The 26,785-nt window shown below is 38.7% G+C and overlaps 1 protein-coding gene across 1 annotated transcript; it reads left to right on the forward strand.

Annotated features, from left to right (window-relative positions):
* Window positions 1–7,346: 7,346 nt before the first annotated feature.
* LOC121385493 lies at window positions 7,347–26,622 on the forward strand. The gene is made up of 4 exons (XM_041516193.1): window positions 7,347–7,446; window positions 18,351–20,461; window positions 23,438–23,611; window positions 26,461–26,622. The coding sequence occupies exons 1-4, from the start codon at window positions 7,347–7,349 to the stop codon at window positions 26,620–26,622; spliced, it is 2,547 nt and encodes an 848-aa protein (XP_041372127.1).
* Window positions 26,623–26,785: the final 163 nt, after the last annotated feature.

A 26,785-nucleotide genomic window follows, 5' to 3' on the forward strand; every position in this document is an offset into this window, starting at 1 on the left:
TTCACTCAGGGTTTGGAGTCGGTATCTGGATTAAAAATCCCATGCCTCGACTGGGATCCGAACCCAGTACCTACCAGCCTGTAGACCGATGGCCTGCCACGACGCCACCGAGGCCGGTCCCCTTTGAATAGAGCTGCTGGGATAAGGGTAAGTTCGTACTCAAAGTATGGTACCATATTGTTTGTCCGTTCTATTAATACAATAAGACGTGAAAAAAGAACAGTTGAATTCAGATGAACTGATTTTTGACCAATCTTCACACCATTTTGTAAGTTGACTAATGTCCGTACTTGTTGAGCCTTTTTCATCGAGACATCTTGTAAACATGCATTCTCCATTTTTCTATGGATACTCAGTCCCACATCCTCAACCTTATCACAGTTGATGTTGTCCTTTTCGGATGATGTCAAACCTGATGCCAAACAACGTAAACTGGGATCATGTGTATCAAATGGCTCATATGTGTCAAACCAATCCTTCATCTTTAAAATATCATTGAAGTCACGGCTTGTTCTACATTTGCTAATGTCAACATGCTGTTCACTAGCTTCTTGCTTATTTTCTGTTAACCTTGTCATAGCACTGTGTACTGCAGCACATTTATGCATAGTGTATATCCACAATAGTTGAACTGATTCTGTCATGCCTCTTCCTCGTGTCATTCCCCCACGGCTTTTGATTGCCCTCATCATTACTTGTTCTATAATCAAGTCTGTCCACAATCCCGCCCAGAACCGATCTGATCGGAGTACAGTGTGGTACCCATGTTTAGAGAACATCTCAAACAGCCGTGGCAATTCCAACATCATTTGTAAGTAGATTCGTGCACTTTTGGCATAGTCGTTATGTCCCGTAGCAGCAAATAGATTTAGCATCCGACCTACAGCCACTAGATGTGTATTCCAATCTCCAGTTCTCTCTGCTCGAATAAACAGTTTCAACACATCTATATATTTTATATACTGTAACCATAGACAAGCTGTCCTTGATTTAGTAGTTAGTTCCTCTTTATAGTCACTGATACAATCATTAAACTTTTTAAGAGCTTGTGAATTGTCAACTTCATCTTCTGAAAGGTTGTGTTCCACTAATTTATTATACAGTTTGCCGATTTCTTCAATGTCACACTGTTGCAGCTTTTGTTGTAGTCCTGTATTTATATCAGAATTTTCCGAAGTCACAATCTCAGAAATTGCAGTCTCACAAAGCTCATCCTCTGATTCACTACTAGTAAATGTTTTTTCTTTGATTTCGTTTGGCACAATTGCTTGGAGAAGTTTCAGATGTATTGCACTGTCAACCAAAAAATGTCCCCGGATAGCTCTAGCTATGGATTTTCCGGTCATCATATGTACCATATAAACGCATATTCATGAAGAGGTTGTCCCCCATTTTATGTTGTTAAATATGGCAATTCACATAGTCATTATTTCACATATCTATTTATTTTTAATTTATTTTAACAAAATATTTATGTAATTAAATCAGATAGTTCAACAATTTTTGGTATCATTTAAATTAGTTATCAATACATCAGCTAGTCAAAAACTGTTTTTAAGAAGTGAAAATTATCACAATTGGATTACTTTAGTGGCCATTTTAAACTTATTTATATAAAGATACAACCAATACCATAACAATATATTTGAAGGGCTTTGTTGATACTGAAAACTATAGTTTAGCCTTTAAAATCAGTAAACAAAAAATTAATTAAAAGTGTAGTTATGGTCAGTGGAAGTTTTTAGGGTGGCCATCTTGGATTTATGCAAAAAACAGTTATCTTCTCCTGTGGTAATTTTTCTAGACTTTGGGTATGTTAATCTGGAGGTCAACAAATCCAAAGAAAAACTTTTTATTAAATTATGTGGTGGGTTCAGCTTGTTTGGCATTAGTTTGACTTGCTCCAAAAATGCTAAAATATGCTAATGAGGTAATTTGCATATAAAACGTTTTCCCCAAGGCTGATTTTTGCGGATTTTTGATATGTTATAGAGGACAAAATTCCGCTTCTTATGGTACCAAGAAACCTTTTATACCAATTTTTTCTAGGTTAAAAGCTATTTTGACTACACTATGGGCAGGCCTTCGATTACCAAATCGGAATATACCAATTTTTTCTAGGTTGAGCCTATTTTGGGGCTAATTTGACTACACTACCAGTTCTAAACTGAATCCCACTCTGGATCCGCCGTAACGACGCTGATTGGTAAGGGTGTCTCGGCCCGGGAAGTAGAAAATCCTATTTTTGGGTAGTACCGGTAAGCCGAATAATAAATGTCCCGGGAAGCAGAAGGGTCTAATCGATTTGCATGTTCTTCATTGCTGTACGAGCCGGTACCTTTTTGACTGCACTAACCGAAAAACATGTAATGAGGCAATTAAAGGGTCATTCCTGAGTTTGCTGCATTGTAAGATGTTTCCAACTAATAAAATAGTTGTACGATTAAACTTGCATATTAAATATATTTTCTTGTTTAGAATATTAGTGTCTGTATATTCAATGTGTTTCTGGTCGTCTTAATATTTGTAAGAAGCCCAAAATAGATTTTGTCTTCAAATAATTTCGTACGTACGAAAAAACAATATTTTAGGAAATAAGATGAAATTTAACCTAGTACAAATATTAGAACGATCAGAAACACGTTTAATATACAGCCACTAATATTTTATGCAGAAAAATATATTTGATATGTAATTACAATCGTTAAAAAGTCTTTGTTAGTCGATAACATCTTAAAACCGGCAGCAAACTCTGGAATGTCCCTTTAAGTAGTACCGGGGAGTAGATATTCGTAATTGGTAAATACCAAGTAGTTGTCCCACTATGTAGGATTCATTTTAGGACCATTTATACAAGTTTATCTACTTCCCGGGTGGTTCTACTTCTAAGGTGGTTTTACTTTTGTTTGTTTTGCAGGTGAATTTCTTCGTGGCAGCCTTCTACGAATCGATGGTGCGGTACGGCCACCTCGTGAACCAAAGTCTGGAAGAGGGGATTAGCCTCAGAGACGGGTACCGCGTGTCCAGGCTCGGCTGGAACAAAACGTTCACTGGTAACTATAGCCTTTATTAGAAACATACTTATCTGCCCTTGATCTGCATATGCGCTAAGTGGCACGAACATGCACTAAATTACTTCCGGCGCGTTCACTCTTCGGTCGTTTGCAACAAAAATCGTGGAGTAGTCTGCCAGCCTACCAACTAATTCGGGAGTCTGAGCAAGAATATTAGATGGGAGGGTTTTAGACTGGCGAGTGACGTTTACGGGGGAGTTGGGTTATGTAGTACCGGCCTCGGTGGTGTCCTGGTTAGCCATCGGACACAAGGCTGGTAGGTACAGGGTTCACAGGTCGGTACCGGCTCCCACCCAAAGCAAGTTTTAATTACTCATTGGGTAGGTGTAAAACTACTTCTCTCTCACTAACAGATAACCACTAACCCTCTGTCCTGGAGAGACAGCTCCGATAGCTGAGGTGTGTGCCAAGGACAGCGTATGTGAACATTAATTGAATATAAGCACGGAAATAAGTTGAAATGAAATAAACGTTATCGAGTGATGCTCTGCCGGAAAATATATTGGAAAAAAATAAAGCGATAAAATTTGACTACTGCCTTCAGCCTAGAAACTAATTTTGTTTTATAAGGATCTGTCGTTTTAACTTTAACTATTCCTGGTCGTGTATTGTTTTGTTCTTTGTTTTCCGTGCAGGTATCGCAGGTGAATACACGATTAATGACATTGGTGACCGTGAGACTGAGTATGCTCTTCTTGATATGGACCCAGAGACAGGCGACTTTCAGGTAATACCTTCAAGCAACAACATATAATCATAGGCAGGTACCTGTAATAATACAGATAATACAGCGCGCGCGTGTATCCGTGTATGCGTGTGTGTTTTGGGGGGATGGGGGGGGATTCGTCACGAGTGTTTTCTAATATGGAAAATATCAACCGCATTTATGTTAATCGGTATTTATAACAAATAACAATTAACTAGACGAGGTTGATATTTAACATATTAAAAACACGAGTAGCGAATTCTTTGTATCCTATAACACTTCTAAAATAACATTTTAATTCATTTTTTGTAACTAACAGTACAAAGGTCGCCGTTATCGGTAATATGACGTCATCACGATTTCCACAAATTAGTTGGACTTCACGCATTGTAACTAAAGCTTTGAAAATGTTACGCTCAGTTACACAGGTCTTGTTGACTTGTAAGCAAATGACCCATCCACAGCAACACATTAACTAGAGGCCTTGCAAATTTGCATACCATTATTAACCGGGTTAATACACTAAAATGATGACCTGGGTTTATGGCATGGATATCAAGAGTAAGTTATAGGATAAATGAATATATAAATGACGTAATTTTTATGTGCAAGTTGTGTTATTGAGCGTTATTGTTTATGAATAAAAATTCATTAAAGTATGACGTTTTAGTGTTATTATTAGCCTGTATGACTCAAATGTAATTATAAGTATTGTCTGTTATTTCTTTTACGTTCATCTGGATATGAACAAAACAAATCATCCGCAAACTTATGTATCAATGGCTTCGCCGATTCACACAGTTTGCAGATGATTTTTGTTTGTTCATACCCCGATGAACGTAAAAGACATAACAGACAATACTTTATATATATATATATATATATATATATAATATATATATGTGTGTGTGTGTGTGTGTGTGTGTGTGTGTATGCTTGTAACGGTACACATATAGCAGTATTACACATATTCATGCACATAATCGTATAATATGTCAGTGTCATATAGTTTAAAATATGCACCAGGAATTGTAGTTAATTGTTTGAAAGGTACATCCTCCTTTAAAAACATCCAGTAGTGGTATCTTCAGTAGTTCTACTTTGCTGCAGGCTGTGGGCCGTTACGTTGGAGATCACCATGTATACGTACCAGTCCAGGGCCGCACTATCCACTGGCCCGGGGGAAGACTGGAACCGCCGCTGAATATTCCTCGGTGTGGATTCCTAGGCAAATATTCCATCTGTGAAGATAACGGTAGTTACGAATTTAACCATCATCACACGAATATTAATATAAGCACATCTGTCTGTCTGTCTGTCTCTCTGTCTGTCTATCTCTTTCTTTGTTGCCCGCCTGGAGAAGATATAGCGGTGTCGTAACAATAGTGTATCTCTCTCCCCGTTTCTCTCACACGTGTAATTGTTTCCTTCAATACATCACTCCACACCTCCCTCCTCCTCCCCCACCTCTCTCTCTCTCTCTCTCTCTCTCTCTCTCTCTCTCTCTCTCTCTCTCTCTCTCTCTCTCTCTCTCTCTCTCTCTCTCTCTATATATATATATATATATATATATATATATATATCTAGCTATCTCTATATATATATATATATCTCTAGCTATCTTTCTATCTATCTATCTCTATCTTTCTATCTATCTCTATCCATCATCTCTCTTTTTCTGAGAGAGAGAGAGAGAGAGAGAGAGAGAGAGAGAGAGAGAGAGAGAGAGAGAGAGAGAGAGAGAGAGAGAGATCTTCCTATCTCATTTTGTTCTTCTACATACTCACATTAATTTATTAAAATTTCCAGTTTTATAATTAATATTTATTTTCATTTCTCTAGATATACCGATGTATGCCAAAGTGTTGCTGATAATAATGGCAGTGTGTGTGTTTCTCATAGTAGCTGGTATTTTTGGATATCGGTAAGTAATCGCAACACCATTAAAACAGTATTACCATAATATCGACGACTGATGATAACGCACTTAAAACAGTGTTATCATATATCGGTCAGTGGTTGTAACGAACTTTAAAACGTGTTATGGTATATAAAAAAAAGTAAAGTTTGTTTTATTTAACGATGCCACTTGAGCACATTGATTTTTAATTTTTATCATCGGCTATTGAACGTCAAACATATGGTCATTCTGACACTGTTTTTTAAGAAGAAACCCGCTGTCGCCACATAGGCTACTCTTTTACGACAAGTAGCAAGGGATCTTTTATTTGCGCTTCCCACAGGCAGGATAGCACAAACCATGGCCTTTGTTGAACCAGTTATGGATCACTGGTCGGTGCAAGTGGTTTACACCTACCCATTGAGCCTTGCGGAGCACTCACTCAGGGTTTGGAGTCGGTATCTGGATTAAAAATCCCATGCCTCGACTGGGATCCGAACCCAGTACCTACCAACCTGTAGACCGATGGCCTAACCACGACGCCACCGAGGCCGGTCTGGTCAGAACAAAGTTCCAGAATTGACGCGGCGATACGGCTTTTGTTTTTTGTCTTTTCTTTTTTAAAAACATGGCTAGGACAGAAAAGGTGGGTATATCTGATACCGAAATTAGGGGCATATTTAAATTGAAATAAGAATGTTCGTCCTAGTTAATGCGCAATGTGATTTTGGCTACAAATGCGGTTTTACGTCATAGCCCGGCAAAAATCGACGTCATACCGCGGGAAATTATTATTATTATTTTTTTAAATGTTGACCCGCGAGGGTCGAAATCGATGCGCGCGCTGACCAGAGACGAAAACTTTATTTTGTTTGGTCTAAGAAGGGGCGGGACGTAGTACAGTAGTAAAGCGTTCGCTTGATGCGCGATCGGTTTGGGATCGATCCCCGTCAGTGGGCCCATTGAGCAATTTCTCGTTCCAGCCAGTGCACCACGACTGATATATCATAGGCCGTGGTACGTGTTATTCTGTCTTTGGCACTGTGCATATAAAAGATCCCTTGCTACTAATGAAAACCCCCCAACTATATGTCAAAATTACCAAATGTTTGACATCCAATAGCCGATGATTAATATATCAATGTGCTCTAGTGGTATCGTTAAACAAAACAAACTTTTTTCTTTCCTTTTTTGTCATGATATTAAAGTCTCAAGACGTTGTTATTAAAATCTTGAGTGTAGAGAAAACGTTTTACAAGCCTTGGGCCGGAATGATAATGAGCCTTGTTGTAATTGTTAATATTACTTATCATCCATTAAAGATATCGCTGGCACTATAATTTGCGATATTTCCTGCGATATTCTCCTAGGAGATATCGCTTCTTATAACGTTCCACAGATTTCAAAGAATTATTTACAACTGTCGCAAACGAAAAGAATGATAATGGATGATAAAAAGAATACCCCCCTCGTGTCTTGTGATATCATAATTTATCAAAACTCGTTGATAAAAGTATAAAAATCCTTGGCAAACCTCGGATTTCATACGTGTATCAACTCGTGCTGATAAATTATGATATCACTAGACATTCTGGGAGTTTCCTCTATTTATATTATTATTATTATTATTATTATTATTATTATTATTATTGCATAGTCAGCGAAAATGGGAGAAAGAATTGATGAATATGAAATGGAAAATAAATCTGCAAGACCTCCAGTTTCAAGGTCAGTGTATGGGAAGCAGGCTGAGCAAACAGTCGCTGGTAAGTAGTGCCATGCAATATTTCAGACATTAGGTCATCTGTGTATAGTGAGCAACAAAAGATTACATAATTTGTTAACCTTTTTAAGGCGCGCACTGATATACTTAAGAGAAAGACGAATACACACAGATACTACATTGTGTTAATTTACTGAATAAACTAGCTCCAACATATTTGAATTGTGACTTTTCATCGTTTAAATAATCAATGAGAGGTCGGGTAATTATACATATATAGGTTAAAAGGTCAAATAAACGAGACATTTGGTGCATGAAACGTCAAAATAAAACACACAAAAAAACTCCACAAAAAAGCCCTAGCAAATTCAAACATCATGTACCTAATCTCCACTGTGTAAATAAATAATCATATGATATTAATTAAAACAGAAACACCCTTCAGTTCAGATAATTGTCTAAAAGGGGTTGCTGTCAAAAGTCGAGTCAGCATACATAATGAATACATGTCTAATACAATATGTACTGGATAATTGTGGGGATCAATTCAGCTGCATGTGCGTTCTGTTCGGGACAGTTTTTGGTTAGTGGTTAGTGGTTAGCTGTTAGTTGTTAGTGGTTAGATGTTAGTGGTTAGTTGTTAGTGGTTAGGAGTTAGTGGCTAGGAATTAGTGGTTAGGAGTTAGTGGTTAGCTGTTAGTGGTTAGCTGTTGGTGGTTAGTTGTTAGTGGTTAGCTGTTAGTGGTTAGTGGTTAGCTGTTAGTGGTTAGCTGTTAGTGGTTAGTGGTTATCTGTTAGTGGTTAGTTGTTAGTGGTTAGTGGTTAGCTGTTAGTGGTTAGTTGTTAGTGGTTAGCTGTTAGTGGTTAGTGGTTAGCTGTTAGTGATTAGTGGTTAGGTGTTAGTGGTTAGTGGTTAGGTGTTAGTGGTTAGCTGTTAGTGGTTAGTGGTTAGGTGTTAGTGGTTAGTTGTTAGTGGATAGCTGTTAGTGGTTAGTGGTTAGGTGTTAGTCGTTAGTGGTTAGCTGTTAGTGGTTAGTGTTAGCTGTTAGCTGTTAGTGGTTAGTTGTTAGTGGTTAGCTGTTAGTGGTTAGTGGTTAGCTGTTAGTGGTTAGCTGTTAGTGGTTAGTGGTTATCTGTTAGTGGTTAGTTGTTAGTGGTTAGTGGTTAGCTGTTAGTGGTTAGTTGTTAGTGGTTAGCTGTTAGTGGTTAGTGGTTAGGTGTTAGTGGTTAGCTGTTAGTGGTTAGTGGTTAGGTGTTAGTGGTTAGTTGTTAGTGGATAGCTGTTAGTGGTTAGTGGTTAGGTGTTAGTCGTTAGTGGTTAGCTGTTAGTGGTTAGTGTTAGCTGTTAGTTGTTAGTGGTTAGCTGTTAGTGGTTAGGAGTTAGTGGTTAGCTGTTAGTGGTTAGCTGTTAGTGGTTAGTTGTTAGTGGTTAGCTGTTAGTGGTTAGTGGTTAGCTGTTAGTGGTTAGCTGTTAGTGGTTAGTGGTTATCTGTTAGTGGTTAGTTGTTAGTGGTTAGTGGTTAGCTGTTAGTGGTTAGTTGTTAGTGGTTAGCTGTTAGTGGTTAGCTGTTAGTGGTTAGTGGTTAGCTGTTAGTGGTTAGTGGTTAGTGGTTAGTGGTTAGCTGTTAGTGGTTAGTGGTTAGCTGTTAGTGGTTAGTTGTTAGTGGATAGCTGTTAGTGGTTAGTGGTTTGGTGTTAGTGATTAGCTGTTAGTGGTTAGTGTTAGCTGTTAGTTGTTAGTGGTTAGCTGTTAGTGGTTAGCTGTTAGTGGTTAGTTGTTAGTGGTTAGTGGTTATCTGTTAGTGGTTAGCTGTTAGTTGTTAGTGGTTAGTTGTTAGTTGTTAGTGGTTAGTTGTTAGTTGTTAGTGGTTAGGTGTTAGTTGTTAGTTGTTAGCTCTTAGTGGTTAGCGGTTAGTTGTTGGTAGTTAGTTGTTAGTGGGTAGTTGTTAGTTGTTAGTGGTTAGTTGTTAGTGGGTACTTGTTAGTGGTTAGTTGTTAGTTGTTAGTGGTCAGGTTTTAGTTGTTAGTGGTTAGTTGTTAGGTGTTAGTGGTTAGATGTTAGTGGTTAATGGTTAGTTGTTAGCTGTTAGTGATTAGTGGTTATGGTTAGTGGTTAGTTGTTAGTGGTTAGTTGTTAGTTGTTAGTTGTTAGTTGATAGTCGTTAGTCGTTAGTAGTTAGTCGTTAGTTGTTAGCTGTTAGCTATTAGTGGTTAATGGTTAGTTGTTAGCTGATAGTGGTTAGTTGTTAGTTGTTAGCGGTTAGCTATTAGAGGTTGGTGGTTAGTTGTTAGTGGGTAGTGGGTAGTTGTTAGTTGTTAGTGGTTAGTGATTAGTTGTTAGTTGTTAGTTGTTAGTGGGTAGTGGGTAGTTGTTAGTGGTTAGTGGTTAGTGGGTAGTGGGTAGTTGTTAGTTGTTAGTGGTTAGTGATTAGTGGGTAGTGGGTAGTTGTTAGTTGTTAGTGGTTAGTGATTAGTTGTTAGTGGTTAGTGGGTAGTGGGTAGTTGTTAGTTGTTAGTGGTTAGTGATTAGTTGTTAGTTGTTAGTTGTTAGTGGGTAGTGGGTAGTTGTTAGTGGTTAGTGGTTAGTGGGTAGTTGTTAATTGTTTAGTGGTTAGTGATTAGTTGTTAATGGTTAGTGGGTAGTTGTTAGTTGGTAATGGGTAGTGGTTAGTTGTTAGTTGATAGTCGTTAGTCGTTAGTCGTTAGTTGTTAGCTGTTAGTTGTTAGCTATTAGTGGTTAATGGTTAGTTGTTAGCTGTTAGTGGTTATGGTTGGTGGTTAGCTGTTAATGGTTAGTGGTTAGAGGTTAGCTGTTAGTGGTTAGCTGTTAGTGGTTAGTGGTTAGCTGTTAGTGGTTAGTGGTTAGCTGTTAGTGGGTAGTTATTAGTGGTTAGTGGATAGCTGTTAGTAGTTAGCTGTTAGTGGTTTGTGGTTAGGTGTTAGTGGTTAGTGGTTAGGTGTTAGTGGTTAGCTGTTAGTGGTTAGTAGTTAGCTGTTAGTGGTTAGTTGTTAGTGGTTAGTGGATAGCTGTTAGTGGCTACCTGTTAGTGGTTAGTTGTTAGGTTTTAGTAGTTAGTGGTTAGCTGTTAGTGGTTAGTGGTTAGTGGTTAGCTGTTAGTTGTTAGTGGTTAGTTGTTAGCTGTTAGTGGTTAGTTGTTAGTGGTTATCTGTTAGTGGTTAGCTGTTAGTTGTTAGTGGTTAGTTGTTAGGTGTTAGTTGTTAGCTGTTAGTGGTTAGCGGTTAGTTGTTAGTAGTTAGTGGTTAGTTGTTAGTGGTTAGTGATTAGTTGTTAGTTGTTAGTGGTTAGTGGGTAGTTGTTAGTTGTTAGTGGTTAGTGATTAGTTGTTAGTGGTTAGTGGGTAGCTGTTAGTGGTTAGTGGGTAGTGGGTAGTTGTTAGTTGTTAGTGGTTAGTGATTAGTTTTAGTGGTTAGTGGGTAGTTGTTAGTTGTTAGTGGTTAGTGATTAGTTGTCAGTGGTTAGTGGTTAATGGGTAGTAGGTAGTTGTTAGTTGTTAGTTGTTAGTGGTTAGTGGTTAGTGATTAGTTGTTAGTTGTTAGTGGTTAGTGGTTTGTGGGTAGTGGGTAGTTGTTAGTTGTTAGTGGTTAGTGATTTGTTGTTAGTTGTTAGTGGGTAGTGGGTAGTTGTTAGTTGTTAGTGGTTAGTGGGTAGTGGGTAGTTGTTAATTGTTTAGTAGTTAGTGATTAGTTGTTAGTGGTTAGTGGGTAGTTGTTAGTTGTTTGTTGTTAGTGGTTAGTGGTTAGTTGTTAGTTGATAGTCGTTAGTCGTTAGTTGTTAGCTGTTAGCTGTTAGTTGTTAGCTGTTAGCTATTAGTGGTTAATGGTTAGTTGTTAGCTGTTAGTGGTTATGGTTGGTGGTTAGCTGTTAATGGTTAGTGGTTAGTGGTTAGCTGTTAGTGGTTAGCTGTTAGTGGTTAGTGGTTAGCTGTTAGTGGTTAGTGGTTAGCTGTTAGTGGGTAGTTATTAGTGGTTAGTGGATAGCTGTTAGTGGTTAGCTGGTAGTGGTTTGTGGTTAGGTGTTAGTGGTTAGGTGATAGTGGTTAGCTGTTAGTGGTTAGTGGTTAGCTGTTAGTGGTTAGCTGTTAGTGGTTAGTGGTTAGCTGTTAGTTGTTAGTGGTTAGCTGTTAGCTGTTAGCTGTTAGTGGTTAGATGTTAGTGGTTACTTGTTAGTGGTTATCTGTTAGTGGTTAGCTGTTAGTTGTTAATGGTTAGTTGTTAGTTGTTAGTGGTTAGTGGTTAGGTGTTAGTTGTTAGTTGTTAGCTGTTAGTGGTTAGCGGTTAGTTGTTAGTAGTTAGTTGTTAGTGGGTGGTTGTTAGTGGTTAATGGTTAGTTGTTAGTGGGTACTTGTTAGTGGGTACTTGTTAGTGGTTAGTTGTTAGTTGTTAGTGGTCAGTTTTTAGTTGTTAGCTGTTAGTGGTTAGCTGTTAGTGGTTAGTGGTTAGCTGTTAGTGGTTAGAGGTTAGCTGTTAGTGGTTATTTATTAGTGGTTAGTGGATAGCTGTTAGTGGTTAGCTGTTAGTGGTTAGTGGTTAGGTGTTAGTGGTTAGGTGTTAGTGGTTAGCTGTTAGTGGTTAGTGGTTAGGTGTTAGTGGTTAGGTGTTAGTGGTTAGCTGTTAGTGGTTAGTGGTTAGCTGTTAATGGTTAGTTGTTAGTGGTTAGTGGATAGCTGTTAGTGGCTAGCTGTTAGTGGTTAGTGGTTAGGTGTTAGTGGTTAGTGGTTAGCTGTTAGTGGCTAGCTGTTAGTGGTTAGTGGTTAGGTGTTAGTGGTTAGTGGTTAGCTGTTAGTGGTTAGCTGTTAGTTGTTAGCTGTTAGCTGTTAGTGGTTAGCTGTTAATGGTTAGTTGTTAGTGGTTATCTGTTAGTGGTTAGCTGTTAGTTGTTAGTGGTTAGTTGTTAGTTGTTAGTGGTTAGTGGTTAGGTGTTAGTTGTTAGTTGTTAGCTGTTAGTGGTTAGCGGTTAGTTGTTAGTAGTTAGTTGTTAGTGGTTAGTTGTTAGTGGTTAGTTGTTAGTGGTCAGTTTTTAGTTGTTAGTTGTTAGTTGTTAGTTGTTAGGTGTTAGTGGTTAGATGTTAGTGGTTAATGGTTAGTTGTTAGCTTTTAGTGGTTATGGTTAGTGGTTAGTTGTTAGTGGTTAGTGGGTAGTGGGTAGTTGTTAGTGGTTAGTTGGTAGTGGGTAGTTGTTAATTGTTAGTGGTTATTGATTAGTTGTTAGTGGTTAGTCGGTAGTTGTTAGTGGTTAGTGGTTAGTTGTTAGTTGATAGTCGTTAGTTGTTATTTGTTAGCTGTTAGCTGTTAGCTATTAGTGCTTAATGGTTATTTGTTAGCTGTTAGTGGTTATGGTTGGTGGTTAGCTGTTAATGGTTAGTGGTTAGTTGTTATCTGTTAGTGATTGGTGGTTAATTGTTAGTGGTTAGTTGTTAGTTGATAGTGGTTAGTGATTAGTTGTTAGTGGTTAGTGGTTAGTGGGTAGTGGGTAGTTGTTAGTTGTTAGTGGTTAGTGATTAGTTGTCAGTAGTTAGTGGTTAGTTGGTTGTCACGGGGATCCTATAATACCCGTAACTGAATGAAACACGATTGTCCAAATATCTCTCCTAACTGTATATCTATTAGATCTCTCTGTAACAGGCAGTTATACCCGCTTGTGGCTCGTCTAGGTATGATCAGAGATAAGATCTTATATAAAGTATATATTATTATAGCACGTTTAGTTCACTAGAAAACACAACAAAAACACAATACACTTTGGAATCTGTATTAACCTACGCTGACAAATGTACTGCCGCAGTAGTTAATTAACAACAAGAAATAATAACAACCCAGAACTGATCACTTAATTAGTTAATCTCTAGGTGTCTAGTTTACACAATATACTAATCACTTCACCGTGACACAACACTCACACGTGTGATAATTGAGAAACGCTTCCAGGGGAATTTAATTAATAAAGTAATTACAACTCTATTCCTAACTGGATAATTTTTAATTAACCCTTACTACTCGTTCAATAACGTGTGATAATTTAGAAACGCTTCCAGGGGAACTTAATTAATAAAGGAATTACAACTCTATTCCTAACTGGTTAATTTTAAATTAACCCTTAACTACTCATTCAGTAACCTTGTAACACAGAATTAATACTGGTACCTATCACAATAAAGACAATAACCTACAGTTTACCTAGGTCCTCTAGGATGACTGGTTAAGCTTTTTATAATTATTTAGGACAGTGAGCCTACAGATTACTGCGTCAGATGACCGGCAGCACCGCCTAAATAATATTGGTATAATACAGCATTAAAATATTTAAAGTCACATCAATCACATCAAGTTTATACAACAGAGCAGGAATGATATTTACCAAGTCCGGACGGACTAACGTTCCCCCTGGAAGCCTTCCTATGTTTCTCCCCGATATCTCTAAAACCCTAGCTATTTATTCAAAACTCTCAGAGACAGCGAATATCGCCTGGGGGTACAAGGCGGTACTGAATCTTATCATGTGGATTTTCCACAGCCACCACGCCGGCATATTTTTCTCTGATCGTCAGACTGGCTGTCGCCATTCCGCGAGCAATCCCCTGGTCATAAACAGCACTAGCGGAGTTATTACGTAACTATTGGCCACATGGCCTCCACAACTGCGCTAGATGTGCATTAGAAAAGCTCGACGACCGTCGCGCAAAGGTATCACGTAACAAGTTGCCCATCTGGGCTTAAGTGCAATTTGGAACTGCACACGGCCCTCTAAAACAATTAATATCGCCACAGGCGAAAACAAAATTAAGAGCATGTACCGTCACATGGGTAGTGGGTAGTTGTTAGCTGTTAGTGGTTAGTGGGTAGTGGGTAGTTGTTAGTGGTTAGTGGGTAGTTGTTAGTGGTTAGTGGTTAGTGATTAGTTGTTAGTGGGTATTGGGTAGTTGTTAGTGGTGAGTGGTTAGTTGTTAGTGGTTAGTGGTTAGTGATTAGTGGTTAGTTGTTAGTGGTTAGTGGTTAGTGATTATTTCTTAGTGGTTAGTTGTTAGTTGTCAGTGGTTAGTTGTTAGTTGTTAGTGATTAGTTGTTAGTGGGTAGTTGTTTGTTGTTAGTGGTTAGTTGTTAGTGATTAGTTGTTAGTGGGTAGTGGGTAGTGGGTAGTTGTTAGTGGTTAGTTGTTAGTGATTAGTTGTTAGTGGTTAGTGGGTAGTTGTTAGTTGTTAGTGATTAGTTGTTAGTGGTTAGTGGGTAGTTGTTAGTTGTTAGTCATTAGTGATTAGTTGTTAGTGGTTAGTGGTTAATGGGTAGTGGGTAGTTGTTAGTTGTTAGTGATTAGTGGTTAGTTGTTAGTGGTTAGTGGTTAGTGGTTAGTGATTAGTTGTTAGTGGTTAGTGGGTAGTTGTTTGTTGTTAGTGGTTAGTGATTAGTTGTTAATGGGTAGTGGGTAGTTGTTAGTTGTTAGTGGGTAGTGGGTAGTTGTTAATTGTTAGTGGTTAGTGATTAGTTGTTAGTGGTTAGTGGGTAGTGGGTAGTTGTTAGTTGTTAGTGGTTAGTTGTTAGTTGATAGTCGTTAGTTGTTAGCTGTTAGTTGTTAGCTGTTAGCTATTAGTGGTTAATGGTTAGTTGTTAGCTGTTAGTGGTTATGATTGGTGGTTAGCTGTTGATGGTTAGTGGTTAGTTGTTAGTTGTTATCTGTTAGTGGTTGGTGGTTAGTTGTTAGTGGTTAGTTGTTAGTTGTTAGTAGTTAGTGATTAGTTGTTAGTTGTTAGTGGTTAGTGGTAGTTGTTAGTTGTCAGTGGTTAGTGATTAGTTGTTAGTTGTTAGTGGTTAGTGGGTAGTGGGTAGTTGTTAGCTGTTAGTGGTTAGTGGTTAGTGTATAGTTGTTAGTGGTTAGTGGTTAGTGATTAGTTGTTAGTTGTTAGTGGTTAGTGGGTAGTGGGTAGTTGTTAGTGTTGAGTGGTTAGTTGTTAGTTGTTAGTGATTAGTTGTTAGTTGTTAGTGGTTGGTGATTAGTTGTTAATGGTTAGTGGTTAGTTGTTAGTTGTTAGTAGTTAGTGATTAGTTGTTAGTTGTTAGTGGTTAGTGGTAGTTGTTAGTTGTCAGTGGTTAGTGATTAGTTGTTAGTTGTTTGTGGTTAGTGGGTAGTGGGTAGTTGTTAGCTGTTAGTGGTTAGTGGTTAGTGGATAGTTGTTAGTTGTTAGTGGTTAGTGATTAGTTGTTAGTGGTTAGTGGGTAGTGGGTAGTTGTTAGTGGTGAGTGGTTAGTTGTTAGTGGTTAGTTGTTAGTGGTTAGTGGTTAGTGATTAGTTGTTAGTTGTTAGTGGTTGGTGATTAGTTGTTAATGGTTAGTGGTTAGTTGTTAGTTGTTAGTGGTTAATGGTTAGATGTTAGTGGTTAGTTGTTAGTGATTAGTTGTTAGTGGGTAGTTGTTAGTGGTTAGTTGTTAGTGATTAGTTGTTAGTGGTTAGTGGGTAGTGGGTAGTTGTTAGTGGTTAGTGGTTAGTGGTTAGTGGGTAGTTGTTAGTTGTTAGTGGTTAGTGATTAGTTGTTAGTGGGTAGTTGTTAGTTGTTAGTGGTAGTTGTTAGTGATTAGTTGTTAGTGGTTAGTGATTAGTTGTTAGTGGTTAGTTGTTAGTGGTTAGTTGTTAGTTGTTAGTGATTAGTTGTTAGTGGTTAGTTGTTAGTGGTTAGTGATTAGTTGTTAGTGGTTAGTTGTTAGTGGTTAGTTGTTAGTTGTTAGTGATTAGTTGTTAGTGGTTAGTTGTTAGTGGTTAGTGGATAGTTGTTAGTGGTTAGTGGTTAGTGGTTAGTTGTTAGTGGTTAGTGTTTAGTGGTTAGTGGGTAGCTGTCTTTTGTTAGTGGTTAGTGATTACTTGTTAGTGGTTAGTTGTTAGTGGTTAGTGGGTAGTTGTTAGTTGTTAGTGGTTAGCTGTTAGGTGTTAGTTGTTAGCGAGAGAATGAATGAATGAATGAATGTTTAACGATACCCCAGCACAAAAACATACATCGACTATTCGGTGTCAAACTATGGTAATGGGGAAAACAAAGTGATGATCAAGATCAATATAAAAATCCATCAGTTAAATAAAAACACAGTGTGAAGGACTGTGTGAAAATACAAATATCACAGATCGATATAATTAAAATTTAGAATAAAACTCAGTATCACGTAAAAATTATAAAATAATTTCTGGATGGAATCAAAATGATTCCATCACATTTGTTTGTCCAAATATTGTTAGCGAGAGAGAAGTAGCGTTAGTGGCCTTACACCGTCCGTCTACGCTAATATGGGGGCGGGACGTAACCCAGTGGTAAAGCGTTCGCTTGATGCGAGGTCAGTCTGGGATCGATCCCTGTCAGTGGACCCATTGGGCCATTTCTCGCACCAGCCAGTGCACCACGACTGGTATATCAAAGGTCGTGGTATGTGTTATCCTGTCTGTGGGATGGTGCATATAAAAGACCCATTGGCGCTAATCGAAAAGAGTAGCCCATGAAGTGGCGACAGCGGGTTTTCTCTCTCAATATATGTGTGGTCCTTAACCATATGTCCGACGCCATTATAATAATGTAACGATTTGGAGCTTGCTCTGAGTTGGAGCCGGTGTAAAAGGAACGCAGGTCCATTGGACCTACATTTCTTAGGAACCATAGTCCTACCGGACTTCCATACCTGGTTTAGTTTTAAGTGTTTCTGAAGATGATAGATGGAGTCCGTATGCTACATATTATATACGACTTAAACTGGTTAATACCCGGATGTTTTTAAAAAACACTCCGCTCCTCTGCGCGGCTTTCTACGCGAAATCGCCGTATGATGACGAAGAGCTATAATCCACGGTCATTTAGCACCAAAACACATTACCAGGAACTGTTGGAAACGGAGATTTAGCAGAATACATTATGGAAGATGTTTTAATCTAAGTACTCTGTTCAATTCTCCTTTGTACGTCATGACCCTTAGGTAATTTTCTCATTATCGACATGAAAGCTTCCGGAGAGGTTACGATTGACATTTAAACGTTGTGTGGATCACAAATAAACAAGGAAGTGTCACTTATCTGGAGTAACCGAGGCTTCCTGGTTATTTATCTGACAACAATAATACGCTCTAGCAAGGTTTATTTCTCCCTTCTGAAATTAAAAATAATCCTATACCCTCGTATAGCAGTAGAATAATAGTAGAATAATCCTCTCGAATAATTCATATGTGACGTGTGCTGAATGCAAAATTGTATGACTTAAATTATTCTAACACTCACAAATACGAGAGAATTGTTTGACTCAAAGTATCTAACACGCATTGTAATTCTTATTTAAATGGTTTCAATCTGTATCTATTCCATTTGGCCCAGTTCTTTTGTATGCTGTATTGCAGGGCCATAGCTAGGATTTTTGTTGGGGGGGGGGGGGGGGGGGGGGGGACAACTGAGTAGTTAATAGTCTAAAACTCCTTAAACGCTTAAGAAAATAATTTTCTTTAACTTTCTATAACTTTCCGGATTGTTTTCTGGAAGAGGGGGGAGGGAGAGCAACTGCCCCCATTGCCTCCGCCCCCGCCCCCCCCCCCCGCCCCCCCCGGGCTATTGGATGTCAAACATTTGGTAATTTGACATATAGTCTTAGAGAGGAAACCCGCTACATTTTTTCCATTAGTAGCAAGGGATCTTTTATGTGCACCATCCCACATACAAGATAGCACATACCACGGCCTTCGATATACCAGTCGTGGTGTACTGGCTGGAAAGAGAAATAGCACAATGGTCCCACCGACGGGGATCGACCCAACACCAACCACGCATCAGGCGAGCGCTTTACCACTGAGCTACGTCCCGCCACAATCGGACTATAGCTAGTTCCACAGTGGTTCGTGTAGGTCCCGTTCCGATCAGTGGTCTCGGCGTTTCATCCGCTTTTATCCCGTACCTTACCCCTTTTGTGGTTCGTGTAGGTCCCGTTCCGGTCAGTGGTCTCGGCGTTTCATCCGCTTTTATCCCGTACCTTACCCCTTTTGTGGTTCGTGTAGGTCCCGTTCCGGTCAGTGGTCTCGGCGTTTCATCCGCTTTTATCCCGTACCTTACCCCTTTTGTGGTTCGTGTAGGTCCCGTTCCGGTCAGTGGTCTCGGCGTTTCATCCGCTTTTATCCCGTACCTTACCCCTTTTGTGGTTCGTGTAGGTCCCGTTCCGGTCAGTGGTCTCGGCGTTTCATCCGCTTTTATCCCGTACCTTACCCCTTTTGTGGTTCGTGTAGGTCCCGTTCCGGTCAGTGGTCTCGGCGTTTCATCCGCTTTTATCCCGTACCTTACCCCTTTTGTGGTTCGTGTAGGTCCCGTTCCGGTCAGTGGTCTCGGCGTTTCATCCGCTTTTATCCCGTACCTTACCCCTTTTGTGGTTCGTGTAGGTCCCGTTCCGGTCAGTGGTCTCGGCGTTTCATCCGCTTTTATCCCGTACCTTACCCCTTTTGTGGTTCGTGTAGGTCCCGTTCCGGTCAGTGGTCTCGGCTTTTCATCCGCTTTTATCCCGTACCTTACCCCTTTTGTGGTTCGTGTAGGTCCCGTTCCGGTCAGTGGTCTCGGCGTTTCATCCGCTTTTATCCCGTACCTTACCCCTTTTGTGGTTCGTGTAGGTCCCGTTCCGGTCAGTGGTCTCGGCGTTTCATCCGCTTTTATCCCGTACCTTACCCCTTTTGTGGTTCGTGTAGGTCCCGTTCCGGTCAGTGGTCTCGGCGTTTCATCCGCTTTTATCCCGTACCTTACCCCTTTTGTGGTTCGTGTAGGTCCCGTTCCGGTCAGTGGTCTCGGCGTTTCATCCGCTTTGATCCCGTACCTTACCCCTTTTGTGGTTCGTGTAGGTCCCGTTCCGGTCAGTGGTCTCGGCGTTTCATCCGCTTTGATCCCGTACCTTACCCCTTTTGTGGTTCGTGTAGGTCCCGTTCCGGTCAGTGGTCTCGGCGTTTCATCCGCTTTGATCCCGTACCTTACCCCTTTTGTGGTTCGTGTAGGTCCCGTTCCGGTCAGTGGTCTCGGCGTTTCATCCGCTTTGATCCCGTACCTTACCCCTTTTGTGGTTCGTGTAGGTCCCGTTCCGGTCAGTGGTCTCGGCGTTTCATCCGCTTTTATCCCGTACCTTACCCCTTTTGTGGTTCGTGTAGGTCCCGTTCCGGTCAGTGGTCTCGGCGTTTCATCCGCTTTTATCCCGTACCTTACCCCTTTTGTGGTTCGTGTAGGTCCCGTTCCGGTCAGTGGTCTCGGCGTTTCATCCGCTTTTATCCCGTACCTTACCCCTTTTGTGGTTCGTGTAGGTCCCGTTCCGGTCAGTGGTCTCGGCGTTTCATCCGCTTTTATCCCGTACCTTACCCCTTTTGTGGTTCGTGTAGGTCCCGTTCCGGTCAGTGGTCTCGGCGTTTCATCCGCTTTTATCCCGTACCTTACCCCTTTTGTGGTTCGTGTAGGTCCCGTTCCGGTCAGTGGTCTCGGCGTTTCATCCGCTTTTATCCCGTACCTTACCCCTTTTGTGGTTCGTGTAGGTCCCGTTCCGGTCAGTGGTCTCGGCGTTTCATCCGCTTTTATCCCGTACCTTACCCCTTTTGTGGTTCGTGTAGGTCCCGTTCCGGTCAGTGGTCTCGGCGTTTCATCCGCTTTTATCCCGTACCTTACCCCTTTTGTGGTTCGTGTAGGTCCCGTTCCGGTCAGTGGTCTCGGCGTTTCATCCGCTTTTATCCCGTACCTTACCCCTTTTGTGGTTCGTGTAGGTCCCGTTCCGGTCAGTGGTCTCGGCGTTCCATCCGCTTTTATCCCGTACCTTACCCCTTTTGTGGTTCGTGTAGGTCCCGTTCCGGTCAGTGGTCTCGGCGTTCCATCCGCTTTTATGCCGTACTTTACCCCTTTTGTGGTTCGTGTAGGTCCCGTTCCGGTCAGTGGTCTCGGCGTTCCATCCGCTTTTATGCCGTACTTTACCCCTTTTGTGGTTCGTGTAGGTCCCGTTCCGGTCAGTGGTCTCGGCGTTCCATCCGCTTTTATCCCGTACCTTACCCCTTTTGTGGTTCGTGTAGGTCCCGTTCTGGTCAGTTTCTAGGGCATTTCCACGACACAGAGCAAATCATGATTGTTTTTAACATTGTCAAGCGAGGATCTAGGGATTTGCGTATGAGGGCGGGAGCAGGAATGATAAGAAGTATTTGAACTGACCTTTTTTATGATGTCGGAAAAACAAAACCCACCCCACCCCGGACCCACGGCTCATTGTGAAATAATATATTTCAATTAACATGTAACATGTTAAATAATATAGATTAACGTCTAACATATTAAATAATATAGATTAACATCTGACATATTAAATAATACACATTAACATCTAACATTATAAATAATATAGATAAACATCTAACATATTAAATAATAGAGATTAGCATCTAACATATTAAATAATATAGATTAACATCTAACATTATAAATAATATAGATTAACTTCTAACAAATTAAATAATATAGATTAACATCTAACATATTAAATAATATAGATTAACATCTAACATATTGAATTATATAGATTAACATCTAACATTATAAATAATATAGATTAACTTCTAACATATCAAATAATACAGATTATCATCTAACATATTAAATAATATAGATTAATGTCTAACATATTGAATAATATAGATTATCATCTAACAAATTAGACAATATAGATTAACATCTAACATATTGAATAATATAGATTAACATCTAACATATTAAATAATATAGACTAACATCTAACATATTGAATAATATAGATTAATATAGATTTACATCTAACATATTAAATAATATAGATTTACATCTAACATATTAAATAATATAGATTTACATCTAACATATTGAATAATATAGATTTACATCTAACATATTGAATAATATAGATTAACATCTAACATATTAAATAATATAGATTTACATCTAACATATTGAATAATATAGATTAACATCTAACATATTGAATAATATAGATTAACATCTAACATATTGAATAATATAGATTAACATCTAACATATTGAATAATACAAATGTACATCTAACATATTGAATAATATAGATTAACATCTAACATACTGAATAATATAGATTAACATCTAACATATTTAATAATATAGATTAACATCTAACATATTGAATAATACAAATGTACATCTAACATATTGAATAATATAGATTAACATCTAACATATTGAATAATACAAATGTACATCTAACATATTGAATAATATAGATTAACATCTAACATACTGAATAATATAGATTAACATCTAACATATTGAATAATATAGATTAACATCTAACATTTTGAATAAAATAGATTAACATGTAACATATTGAATAATATAAATTAACATCTAACATATTGAATAATACAGATTAACTTCTAACATTATAAATAATATAGATTTACATCTAACATATTGAATAATACAGATTAACTTCTAACATTATAAATAATATAGATTAACATCTAACATTTTGAATAAAATAGATTAACATGTAACATATTGAATAATATAAATTAACATCTAACATATTGAATAATACAGATTAACATCTAACATATTGCATAATATAGATTTACATCTAACATATTGAATAATATATATTAACATCTAACATATTGAATAATATAGATTAACATCTAACATATTGAATAAAATATATTAACATGTAACATATTATATAATATAGATTAACATCCAACATAATAATATAGATTAACATCTAACATATTGAATAATATAAATTAACATCTAACATATTGAATAATATAGATTAACATCTAACATATTGAATAGTATAAATTAACATCTAACATATTGAATAAAATAGATTAACATCTAACATATTGAATAATATAAATTAACATCTAACTTATTGAATAATATAGATTAACATCTAACATATTAAATAATATAAATTAACATCTAACATATTGAATAATATAGAGTTAACTCCTAGATGATGATGTTGGGGGATTTTTTTTTAAAGGGGATGACCTTGTTTTACTGTTCCCTTATTGTTTTGTTTTGTACTGCGATGCACCCCACTTACCTGAGCCAAAGTGCGTCCCTATGTAACTTGACATTCGTCTTCGTGTTTCTTTAGGAGGCGGTGTCTAGCTCAGGTGGTAAATAGCTTACCTGAGCCAAAGTGCGTCCCTATGTAACTTGACATTCGTCTTCGTGTTTCTCTAGGAGGCGGTGTCTAGCTCAGGTGGTAAATAGCTCGTCCGAGATGCTTTGCTTGTAGGATCGAGTCCCAACGGTGGATACATTATATTATCTGATTGTTTTTCTCCGTCGCGCTCTCCACAAAGATTACGAGTAGTATCTATTACTTTGTAGTTGTTAGTTGGGTGAGACGTAGCCCAGTGGTAAAGCATTTTCTTGATGCGCGGTCAGTTTGGGATCGATCCATCTGGGTTATTTCTCGTTCCAGCCAGTGCCCCACGACTAGTGTATTAAAAGCCGTGGTATGTGCTATCTTGTATGAGGAATACTGCACATAAAAGATCCTTGCTACTAATGGAAAAAGGTTGCACATTTCCTCTATGACTATATGTTGGAATTATTAAATATTTACCATCCAATAGTAGATGATTAATAAATCAATATGTTCTAGTGGTGTCGTTAAATAAAACAAACCAGTATTCGGGGGTGGGGGGTGGGGGTAGCACAGTCTGTAAAGAGCTCGCTTGAGGTGCTTTGATTGAAAGAGATTCAACCCTTTCTTTGAACCAGTTTTTTTATAAGGCTTCTTTTAAGTGTTAATCAAAAGGCCATGGTATGTGCTATCCTGTTTCTGGCAAAATCAATATAAAATATCCTTTGCAACTAATGGGAAAATGTAACGGGCTTCGTCAAAGACAATAATATATCAGTATTACCAAATGTTTGATGTTCAATAGCCGATCATTAATAAATCAATATGCTCTAAATCTGAAACAGATCATCACTAATTTACCATTTTAATATTTGCCTTCGGTTTTCCATTATTTAATTTCAGGGTTGGCTAGTGGATGACCAGTTGTCCAAATTTGGGAACTCTTTGGCAGATCTGGAGACAGTCAGCCAGGGTTACTTCAAGACGGCGGTGTACCGTGGAACCATCGTGTTTGTGAAGCCAGTAGATGTGGATAAGATAACTCTCACTCGGTCCGTCTTAGTAGAATTAAAACTGGTAAGACTCTTGGAGTGTTAGTGAAGCCAGTAGATGTGGATAAGATAACTCTCACTCGGTCCGTCGTAGTAGAATTAAAACTGGTAAGACTCTTGGAGTGTTTGTGAAGCCAGTAGATGTGGATAAGATAACTCTCACACGGGCTGTCGTAGTAGAATTAAAACTGGTAAGACTCTTGGAGTGTTTGTGAAGCCAGTAGATGTGGATAAGATAACTCTCACACGGGCTGTCGTAGTAGAATTAAAACTGGTAAGACTCTTGGAGTGTTTGTGAAGCCAGTAGATGTGGATAAGATAACTCTCACTCGGGCTGTCTTAGTAGAATTAAAACTGGTAAGACTCTTGGAGTGTTTGTGAAGCCAGTAGATGTGGATAAGATAACTCTCACTCGGGCTGTCTTAGTAGAATTAAAACTGGTAAGACTCTTGGAGTGTTTGTGAAGCCAGTAGATGTGGATAAGATAACTCTCACTCGGGCTGTCTTAGTAGAATTAAAACTGGTAAGACTCTTGGAGTGTTTGTGAAGCCAGTAGATGTGGATAAGATAACTCTCACTCGGGCTGTCTTAGTAGAATTAAAACTGGTAAGACTCTTGGAGTGTTTGTGAAGCCAATAGATCTAATAAGATAACTCTCACACGGGCTTTCTTAGTAGAATTAAAACTGGTAAGACTCTTGGAGTGTTTGTGAAGCCAATATATGTGGATAAGATAACTCTCACACGGGCTGTCTTAGTAGAATTAAAACTGGTAAGACTCTTGGAGTGTTTGTGAAGCCAATATATGTGGATAAGATAACTCTCACTCGGGCTGTCGTAGTAGAATTAAAACTGGTAAGACTCTTGGAGTGTTTGTGAAGCCAATATATGTGGATAAGATAACTCTCACTCGGGCTGTCGTAGTAGAATTAAAACTGGTAAGACTCTTGGAGTGTTTGTGAAGCCAATATATGTGGATAAGATAACTCTCACACGGACTGTCGTAGTAGAATTAAAACTGGTAAGACTCTTGGAGTGTTTGTGAAGCCAATATATGTGGATAAGATAACTCTCACTCGGGCTGTCTTAGTAGAATTAAAACTGGTAAGACGCTTGGAGTGTTTGTGAAGCCAGTAGATGTGGATAAGATAACTCTCACACGGGCTGTCGTAGTAGAATTAAAACTGGTAAGACGCTTGGAGTGTTTGTGAAGCCAGTAGATGTGGATAAGATAACTCTCACACGGGCTGTCGTAGTAGAATTAAAACTGGTAAGACTCTTGGAGTGTTTGTGAAGCCAGTAGATGTGGATAAGATAACTCTCACTCGGGCTGTCGTAGTAGAATTAAAACTGGTAAGACTCTTGGAGTGTTTGTGAAGCCAGTAGATGTGGATAAGATAACTCTCACACGGGCTGTCTTAGTAGAATTAAAACTGGTAAGACTCTTGGTAGAATTAAAACTGGTAAGACTCTTGGAGTGTTTGTGAAGCCAGTAGATGTGGATAAGATAACTCTCACACGGGCTTTCTTAGTAGAATTAAAACTGGTAACACTCATGGTAGAATTAAAACTGGTAAGACGCTTGGAGTGTTTTTGAACCCAATAGATGTGGACAAGATAAATCTCACTCGGGCTGTCTTAGTAGAATTAAAACTGGTAACACTCATGGTAGAATTAAAACTGGTAACACTCCTGTGTGTTTTAGTAAAACTCTTTGTTGAATTCGAATTGATGGGGAAAAGGTTAGCCAAGCCAAGCCCAGCCCAGCCCAGCCCAGCCCCAGCCCCAAACTGCATACTCCAAACCAGACCAAACTATCAGAATATATACTGCCGTGACAAACGAATGAATGAATGAATGAATGTTTAACGACACCCCAGCATGAAAAATACATCGGCTATTGGGTGTCAAACTATGGTACTGCAAACAAATAAGGTGATGATTAACATCAATATAAAAATTCAAGATTTAAATAAAAACAGTGTAAAGAACTGTGCAAAAATACAAATATCACAGATAGATACTGACTTTTACTCAAAATTTAAATTTGTGCTGTATTGGCCATTCTCAAAGAGAATGTTACACCTCTGCACCACGGTGAGGTTACAGCACGCGCAGGGGAGACTGATGGAATTCAAATTGGTAACACTTTCGGCCTTATTGATATGTTCACTCTTGAATTTATGACTCAAAACATTTGTTTAAGAAGGAAGAACAAAACAACAACATTACCCGCAGGGAGGGGGAGGGGGAGGGGGAGGCGGAGGTTGTTGGTTGTTTTGTTTTGTTTCTTGTGTGTGTGTGTGGGGGGGGGGTATTGTTTTTTGTTGTTGGTGGTTTTTTGTTTTTAATAGGGGTTGGGGTGAAATTATATTAATTATTTTATTTAAGACAATGGAAATACCACACATGGAGCAAAAAATGTTTTAAAATAAGCCAATAAAAAACTGGAGTTTGTTCTAAAATGAATGCATGAACGAATGGATGTATGTTTAACGACACAGTAAATACAATCAGCCAAACAATGGTAAGTACATAAAGGAAATGATGGCCAAATCAATATAAAAGTCTAAAAGGGGAACTGGCAATACTGTCTGTAACAAAGTGTATATAAATGATCGTTTGCTGTTAAATTAATATGGAGCGTGGTTTCCTGCGACTGCGTGTCACAACGATCAAATGTTTGACATCCAACGGAGGATAATTAACAAATCAATGTAGTCTAGCGGTGTCATTAAACAAAACGAACGTTAACTTTACAGTAACTGGAAATTAATTCGGTGCGAACATAGCGTTAGCGGCTTTAAACCGGTACGTATTAACCTGGTGCAATTTAAAGTCTTCTATGTTTTGTTTATTTCAATCTGTTCGACAGATGCATCAACTTCACCATGAGAATTTGACACGGTTTATCGGGGCGGTACTGGAATTCAAGAACAACTTCATTGTATCAGAATATTGCAGCAAGGGAAGTCTACAGGTAACAGTTAAAGTCACAGGCACCGTTTCTAAACACAGGCACCTGGGGTTTTTATAATTCAGACATTGTCCAAAACACCACGACGTAGGTTAGCACTGTTAGAGCTGGGGGGGAGACATTTTATAATAGTTAACACGTCTGGGGTTTTATAATAGAAGTGAGACATTGTCCAGTGTTTCTAAACACCACGACGTAGGTTAGCACTGTTAGAGTTGGGGGT

This window comes from Gigantopelta aegis, chromosome 11 (genome assembly GCF_016097555.1).
Source record: "Gigantopelta aegis isolate Gae_Host chromosome 11, Gae_host_genome, whole genome shotgun sequence".
In the NCBI taxonomy this organism is placed as follows: domain Eukaryota; kingdom Metazoa; phylum Mollusca; class Gastropoda; order Neomphalida; family Peltospiridae; genus Gigantopelta; species Gigantopelta aegis.

What these genes read in the sequence shown, in the direction of transcription:
- LOC121385493 (XM_041516193.1), top strand. Translation starts at nt 7,347, where the DNA reads ATGGGAGAAAGAATTGATGAATATGAAATGGAAAATAAATCTGCAAGA. An exon ending in TTCGTGTAGGTCCCGTTCTG is followed by an intron (nt 20,462 to 23,437) that starts GTCAGTTTCTAG and finishes ATTTAATTTCAG; the next exon opens with GGTTGGCTAGTGGATGACCA. An exon ending in TCTTAGTAGAATTAAAACTG is followed by an intron (nt 23,612 to 26,460) that starts GTAAGACTCTTG and finishes TCTGTTCGACAG; the next exon opens with ATGCATCAACTTCACCATGA.